The 8,480-nt window shown below is 41.9% G+C and overlaps 1 protein-coding gene across 1 annotated transcript in view; it reads left to right on the top strand.

Annotated features, from left to right (window-relative positions):
* Positions 1-7,789, top strand: part of LOC105888214 (piggyBac transposable element-derived protein 4-like) — a 15,301-nt gene extending 7,512 nt beyond the window's left edge. The window contains 2 exon segments of the mRNA XM_023508103.1: positions 6,740-6,877; positions 6,879-7,789. Coding sequence (XP_023363871.1) covers positions 6,740-6,877; positions 6,879-7,604 — 864 coding nt within the window. The 3' untranslated portion in view covers positions 7,605-7,789.
* The last annotated feature ends 691 nt before the right edge of the window (positions 7,790-8,480 follow it).

Genomic DNA, 8,480 nt, shown 5'->3' with positions numbered 1-8,480 from the left:
AAAAAAAAAAAAAAAAAAAGGTTATAGTTATAAAGTACTTAATGGGTTTTAGTATCTGAGGTTAATCAGTGATTTCCATTGAGAGAAACTTGACAACATCTGGAGACATTTTTGGTTGTAGGAATAGTAGGCAGATGGGATGCTACTAGTATCTAGCCGGTAGTGGCCAGAGATGCTACTAAACATCTCTGCATACAAACCCCCACAACAAAGATTGGTCCAAAATATTTAATACTTAAATTGAGGTACCTGGGTCTAGATATGTTTAAGGTAAAGAGGAGAAAGAAGATACCAGATACTAGCATTACATCAGGAAAATGGGCTATGCTGAGCTTTAGGAGAATATTTTATGGTTTGTAAGAAAAAGGAACATTAGTGTTTGGAGTTCATAGCAACATACACGTCAGGGTGTTGATAAAATTGATGTTTTAAGATTGGTTTCATCATGAAATCTGCCACCATCCCTATGCCAAGTGTTTCAGGAGTGCAAATGTTATTGGATTACAAATCTAGTTTTTAGCCCTCCGCATCTTGACTCATTACCATAGCATCAGTGGTAAAGCACTAGGGGCTATCTCTTTAGTATAATGTCTGTCTTATTACCAAAGAACACAGTCAAGTGTGTGGAACATACAGCGTCGGCTTTCCCCTCACTGCTAATTAACCAGAGTTGCTGTGGACCAGTGTGTCCGTTTAAAGAGGGTCTATAGGGCCACACTAGAGAGGTTTCACCGGCTGCACTGTTTTTAATTCCAATATTTAATTCCTACCCTCGGTAAAACTGAGGAAGCAAAACCCACCGTGGTGAAGATGAGATAGGAAATCAGAGCCTTGTGGATGCCCCAGGATAGGGTTGCTACCCCGCCGGCAGGTTGCACCGCGATGGGTTCAGGTAGCAGGCGCGCCACTCCTCGCCAGCCTCAGGCTAAACTGGCCTCCGCCCGGGAAGTGCTGAAGACTTCCGCCCTGCGGAGAAGCCTTGTACCTGGTTGCTGCTCACCAGCAAATAGGCTGGTAGGCATTTGGGCTTTGGCTGGTTGAGTGTTTCAGTGCGGCAACCCTCTAGACCTTCTGTCCCCGGGCCAACCAGAGTGGGACGGTAGGTGGGAATTAACACCCAAATGCAACCTCCCAGGAAAGGGTTTTACTCTCAATTCAGAGCTTTTGAGTCCCCAGAATTGGGAGGGCTTCCCTCTGAGGGTTATAGCCCTGGTCTTCCTGCCGGCTTCAGAGCTTCATTGAGTCACAACCATAAGTTGGGTCAGTACAATTGCTTCTAGTACAATTGATATCACTGCCCACCAGAACCTTCAGCTCGCTTTTTCAAACAAAAGGAGGAAACTACGAATAACTGGAGATAAGTATTAGGACCTCGAAATTCAGGAGAGGCTTCCTTTTCCCCGTCCACTACTTGTGCCTTTCCTTTCGAAAGAAGAAAAGACCGGTGCATTTCAGGTTGGCAATAAATGGTCGCCTTTCCCCCTTAGTAATCACTTCCGTCCCTGCCAGGGCCATCTTTAGCAGCCTGGCGTGTGTTCTTCCTCAGGACGCCCTTCTGCTGCCCCCAGCGGTGCTCAGAGGCAATGACAAGGAGATTCCCTTGGCGACTTGCAGCACCACCGTGTGATCTGAGAGCCCTTTGCAAATTACTTCCTCATTTAAAATTGCACTTTTTTCCCCATAACCCTTACTAATTAATGTAATATCTATGAAAGCATTTGCTTTTTATTTGAATAAAATAATATTTCTTTTACAGAAGTGTTCTGAAGAAAAGGCCCTCAGAAGGAATCCTGCTGAACTGCAGACTCTCGAATTACAGGAAAGCTGCATAAGTGCTTCTTGAGGGGACCTAGTTTCCCTGCTCCCAAGGATTCTGTTAACGAGAAAACTCTCCAGGCCAGCGTGCTCTCAGCTGGCTCCAGCAGCCGAAATGACAATGGCTGAGGCCCATTCCTGTGGTTTCTGACTATCTTGCCTGAGAAGCACCAGGTCTGGGAGTGGGAGCAGCACTGGCTGAAGGAGGGAGAGTTGTCCTTGCAGAAATGGCTAAACTGGACAACTTCAACGACTTGGGTGAATACCAACAGCAGGTGGGAAGGGAGAGATATTTATCAATTCATCTTAAAACTTTTAGTCTCTTAGGGATTCTTTTTTTCTCTTATGTTTTAAGCATGTGAGTCTAAAGCCAGACTAGTTGTGATTTTGGCCAAGTCATTTACTTTCAGTCCATTTCCTAGTCAGTAAATGGAATGATAAAAGCACCTGCCTGGAGTTGTTATGAGGGTTACATGAACAGTACCTGGTACATAGGAAGTGCTATCCCAATATTTGTTTTAATTATTTCTTTTTCTTCTTACCTTGGGATTGGCATGCTCTGCTGATTTCATTTCTACAGTGATTCCTTCATAAATTCATGTGTTTAATTTTTTCCAGGTCTCAGCTCTTATATATGACCAGGAAGTAACCTGGCCAGAAATGCCTACTCTGGGAGCAGAGAGAAAATAACTCTCTCTCCAGTATCACCCAAGAATATACCACTGAAATTTCAATGACAGAGACTCTTCCCTCTACAGCAGAGTTGTGTTAAACTTTGACATTCTATGGTTTTTTGGAGGTTCTAAAAGTGAGGGACTTGGGACTTCAAACAAATAACAAACCAAAAAGGCCTGCTTAACAAGATCAGGATAAGTAAATTCTGAATGCTTAGCAAAGTTTAAGTTCACAATGAGGCTGCAGCAGGAGTAAATCCAGCTCACCCCTGCCACTTAACAAGATTTTTATTGTTCAGCAACTCCATCTTTGCTGCCCTTTTACCTGTGATATAAGTTGTAAATATGTTTCCATTTTTTTGTCTTTGACTTTGCTTAATATGCTTTGTTTGTTTTGCCTCACAGGAGTTTTGAATATCTATGTGTGGGTCAAATTAATCTTTTCATTTATGACTTGTGGATTTTGGCTCATAATGAGAAAGGCCTTTCTACCCTGTATAAGAATAGTTACCTATTTTAAATTGCACATGAACTTTATGGCCACCCTGTATAAGACTCACATTTTTCTTTGGTACTTTTTTGGTTTCATTGATAACACTTTGGTTTATTTGAAATATTTCCTGATATATAGCATAAGGTACGAATACAATTTAATGTCTTTCCAAATGACTATGCAATTCTCCTTATATATAGTACATTTGTTGAAGGATATACTTTTCTTTTTCTATCTTATCTGTTACCTGTATTATATGCCAAATTTCTGCCTGTGAAATTTCTGGACTTTCTTTTCAGTACCATTTGTCTATCTCACCAGTACCACACTGTTTAAGTCATAAGTCTTTTATAATATATTTAAAATCCTTTAGGGCAAGTACTCTTTCAGTTGCCCTTTTTCAGTTTTCCCATGTATTCTTGCTTATTTTTTTATGTGAACTTTTTTTGGGTGGGGGGGACAGTTTCACTTTGTTGCTCGTGGTAGAGTGCTGTGGCATCAACAGCTCACAGCAACCTCGAACTCTGGGGCTCAAGCAATTCTCTTGCCTCAGCTTCCCAAGTAGCTGGGACTACAGGCACCTCCCACAATGCCCAGCTATCTTTAGAGACAAGGTCTCACTCTGGCTCAGGCTGGTCTCGAACTGTTGAGCTCAGGCCATCCACCATCCTTGGCCTCCCAGAATGCCAGGATTACAGGCATTAGTCACTTGGCCTGGCCTTTTTTCGTGAACATTAATATCTTCTAAAAAGCTGATATTTTTAGTGGAGTAGTGTTAAATTTACAAATTAATTTTGGCATTTGTCTCTGAGTGCTAAGCCCTGAGGGAGCCATACAGTGGCTCACTGGGGAGGGAACTCTTAGATGCAAATATCATCCAGGCTGTTTTATCTGTTGTCTGACCGCATAAATTTTATTTGCTTTCTCAATTTTCTTATTTATGAGAGTAGGACTTTAATGCCTGCCCTGAAGGATCAAAGAAAATAAGTATAAAATGCCTTCTTCGGAGTAAGTAGTCTTTCTTCCCACCTCCCACATCACCCCATTCTTGTCAGCTCACCACCCACTGAGGGAAGCCTCCAGGATCCTAGCGTGGGTTCCCAGGTGCCAAGGCTCGAGATTGAGCAGAAGTTGACTTCTCTAGGCCTATATCAGCTTCAATTACTTGGACAGTTTAATCGCAGTTTTCCAGGTGAGTTCTTTCTTGACTTGCTCTAAGGTTTTGGGCCCAGGAGTGAACAGCTGTTACAGGACCGAGAATTGAAACCTATAGACTCTCACCAAAGATTATAGGAGAAGGAATTTTATTTGCCAGTGGGGAAAACTCATCAGTCCATCAGCCTTTAAAGTGATCAGTGCCCCTCCATCATCTCTGTCCCTGTCCTTTTATTGGACTCACAAGTAGACAAAGGAATTACCCCGTTAGTTCTCATTGGAGGTATGAAATCATGTGCAGGGTTTACAGAAGCAGAAGCAAGCAGCAAGCATTAGTTTCAAGGACCTAGGAAACTAGGGTTTACAAATTCCTAAGGACTGGGTTACCAGGGGTACCCAGGGCTGGGCTCACAGGGGTACTGGGCTCACAGGGGTACCTGAGAAGCCTTTGGTTTTTTAGGCGTTACTTTTTCCAGGTATCCTCCCTCACAGCCACCTAGGAAGGGAGAAAACTACGTGTTGCAGCAGGTTACCTCAGGCCTTCCCTTTTTGTCCCCTCATTCTTCTTCACCTCTTCCCTCTTCCACCCTTCTCACACACTCCCCTTTTCTCTTTCTCCCTTTGCTTTTCCCTCTGTCCCCTTCCTCTTCCCTGTCTTCTCCTTCTTTCTCTTCCCTTCTTTCTCCCTTCTTTTCCTTTCTTCCTCCCTTCTCTTTCCTTCTCCCTCCCTCACCTGACCCTTCTGCACTGGTGGAGCTATTGTCCAGAGACCCTGGGAAAGAAGATGGCTGGGGCAGGATGTGCTCTGCACCTGAGAACTTTACCAGGCCCATGTCTCAGGTCCAGCCCCTGGCAGTATCTGAGACTCAGAAGATTCTTAAAGGAGTGATACTGACTTACATTTTTTTTTTTTTTTTTTTTTTTTTTTGAGACAGAGCCTCAAGCTGTCCCCCTGGGCAGAGTGCCGTGGCATTACAGCTCACAGCAACCTCCAGCTCCTGGGCTCAAGCGAGTCTCCTGCCTCTGCCTCCCAAGTAGCCGGGACCACAGGCGCCCGCCACAACGCCCGGCTATTTTTTGGTTGCAGCCGTCATTGTTGTTTGGCGGGTCCGGGCTGGGGATTCGAACCCGCCACCTTAGGTGTACGTGGCTGGCGCCTTAGCCGGTTGAGCTATAGGCGTCGAGTCTACTTTTTTTTTTTTTTTTTTTTTAACATGGCTGAATATCCATGGGCTAGGTGGAGGAATGAAGACTTTACTTTCTCTTGGCCCTAGATCCTTATCTCTCCTTTGCGTTTGTTGTATTGTTATTAGTTTGGGTTTGGGGATTTTTTTTTTTTTTGTCTTTTGTTTTTTTTAGTAGAATGTTGCCCAATTGAGATTTGACTGCTTCACATTCTTACACTGAGGTGATAGGTTTGGGGAGGAAGACCACAGAGATGAAGTGTCCTTTTTAATCATATCAAGTGTGCATACTGTTTGTTCACTTGACTTAACCACTGTGGAGACATCAAACAACTTGTAACATGGAAAAAGGCAGAAAGATAATTAGTGTAATTTGAGTTTGGAGAAAATGTTTTATCAACTTTGGAGACAAAATTGGGTTTGTTCCCAGAGGATAAGAGAGTGGCAGCAATCCACCAAGTTCTCCACACAGTGGTCTGAATTACAAAGATAGAATGTGCTGGTGGGAATCCCTTTCCTTGCAGAGGTAAAGGGTTTACTCTGTCACAATTCTAGAGGAAACAAAGCATCCCTGTTGCTGAGATACTGTTTATCATAAAAGTAGCTGCAGCAGTAGCAGTGGCACAGCAGAGCTTTTTTTGTTCCTTTTTCTCTTCCAGCTCAAGTAGTATAGATTCCTCTGTGTGGTAAAAATATGCTAATGATGTTATTCTCATTTTTCCAAATTTAGTGTATTTCTGTTTCTTTTGTGTCCTCTATTCCCATATTCCTTCATCAGCAATATCTGCAAAGTTCTTCAGGTTGTTTTTTTCCCCAATTTAATTAAATATGATTAAAAGTCTTTAAAGTAGGAATGATATCTTTTTTTTTTTTTTTTTTTTTGGAGACACTCTCACTTTGTCACCTTCAGTGGAGGGCTGTGGTGTCATAGTTCATAGCACCCTCAAACTCTTGGGCTCAAATGGTCTTCTTGCTTCAGCCTCCTGAGTAGCTGGGACTACAGGCGCACCCACAACACCTGACTATTTTTAGAAACGGGGTCTCACTCTTGCTCAGGCTAGTCTCAGACTCCTGAAACTAGGCGATCCACTCATCTTGGCCTCCCGAGTGCTAGGATTATAGGTATGAGTGACCATGCCCAGCCCAGGAATGATATCATTTTTATATGGTATATAAAAATCCCAGATTCTGTATTTTAGATAACCTTCATAGGCAATAGATTTAAATAAACATTTAAGACAGGTGTTCATTTCAATAGTTTTTTGATATCACTGGGTCATGGTATAGGCTGAATGAAAACATGATCTGGCTGCTGTACAATTTGGCGTGTCTAAACATGTCTGATAGCCCTAGTCAGTATCAGTTTGCTTTAGCAACAAGGAATAAAGTATATTTGAAAGATCTGTTTATTATTTCAGGAATCAAGCCATAGGTATCAACCAGATGTCAACTCTGAAGGGAAGATTTTTATAAAGATAGACTCACACCAGAAGGTCCCTGGCATGTATAATGAGGATACTTTACTGATACCTGAGTATGAAAAAGTCTCTTGGTATGGAGGACCAGTTAGAAAGACAGGAGGGCAGGCCCACAGAAGAAAGACAGTATAACTGCAGTGAATGTGGGAAGTTTTCCCAGAGCTCAGGCCTTGTTTGACATCAGAGAATCCACACTGGAGAGAAACCCTATGAGTGTGATCACTGTGGAAAAGCCTTTAGTGTGCGCTCAACCCTCACTGTGCATGAGAGAATCCACACTGGCGAGAAGCCCTAAACTTGTCATGAATATAAGAAAGTCTTCAGTGTAAGGGCACACCTGATTATACATCAGAGAATCCACAATGGAGAGAAACCCTATGAATGTAATGAGTGTGGCAAAGCATTTAGTGTGAGCTCAGACCTGATCAAACATCAGAGAATCCATACAGGTGAAAAACCTTATGAGTGTGATGAGTGTGGGAAGGTTTTCAGTATGAGCTCAGCCCTCATCAAACATCAGAGAATACACACAGGAGAAAAGCCATATGAATGTAAGGAGTGTGGGAAGGCCTTCTATGTGAATTCAGCCCTTATTAATCACAAGAGGATTCACTCTGGAGAAAAGCCTTATGAGTGCGGAGAGTGTGGAAAAGCATTCAGCCAGATCTCAACCCTTATTCATCACCAGAGAATCCATACTGGAGAGAAACCATATGAGTGTGATGAGTGTGGGAAAGCTTTCCGTGGGAGCTCTAATCTTACTAAACACCAGAAAATACATGCCAAAGGAAAGTGTCATCGGTGATTTATGTGGTGAATATATCCCAAAGACCTGTTGTCATATCAGAAGATACCATCAGAAGATGAGTATGGTAAAAGTTAATGTCTTATTTGACACTTCATCCTTTGGAATATTAAAAGAAGTAAAAAGTCACTGAAAAGTGACTCCCATCAGCATAATGAGTAAGGCTTTAAAATCACATCTGCTTCTGAGAATGCAGTTTTACAACTCATAAGGTAAAGCCATTTACAAATCATATGTCATAGTTTATGCTGGCTTAGTAAAAACAAATGAGAGTAATTCAAACATTTTTTTTAAGACAGAGTCTCACTTTTATTTCTCTTTTGTCCAAGTTTTTGTTTGTATTTTTGCTACTAGTATTACAGATGAAACGTTATGTTTTGATACTGGAAACATTGTTGGTTAAAGAGGGACCACATATCTTCATTGAATCTGGAAATACTAACCTGTTGATTGATTATTTTGTTTTTTGCCTTTAATATATCACTGTGCTCTCAAGACTGGTTAAATGCTGTCCACCAGACCATAACCTAGCTTCCTAACCCTAATCTCCAAACTCTATGTATACACATGTAAAATTTAGGAATGAAAATCTGGACTTTAAAATTACTTTGTTATTATTCTATCTTAATAGGGATTTCTTGCTCCTGAATAACAAACCTGAAAGTTTTGGTCCCTGAAATTTAACTTGTATGAGGTTCAAGATGAATACCAAATTAATAGAATTAGTAGAAATTGCAGATTGCCTTCATGGTCCACATTTTAAACAGGTAGGAAGGAAAACTGGGAGTGAAATGGTGTTCTCTTCTCTGTGTTCTGTGTTGCAGAGGGATCCACAGTTTCCCTGAACTCTCCTGAAATGCTTCAGCTGTGAGACAC

Source organism: Otolemur garnettii, unplaced genomic scaffold (genome assembly GCF_000181295.1).
Source record: "Otolemur garnettii isolate 467f Iridium unplaced genomic scaffold, OtoGar3 scaffold00223, whole genome shotgun sequence".
Taxonomy (NCBI): domain Eukaryota; kingdom Metazoa; phylum Chordata; class Mammalia; order Primates; family Galagidae; genus Otolemur; species Otolemur garnettii.
The sequence above is the reverse complement of the archived record's forward strand: the minus strand, read 5'-3'. Positions and strand labels throughout refer to the sequence as shown.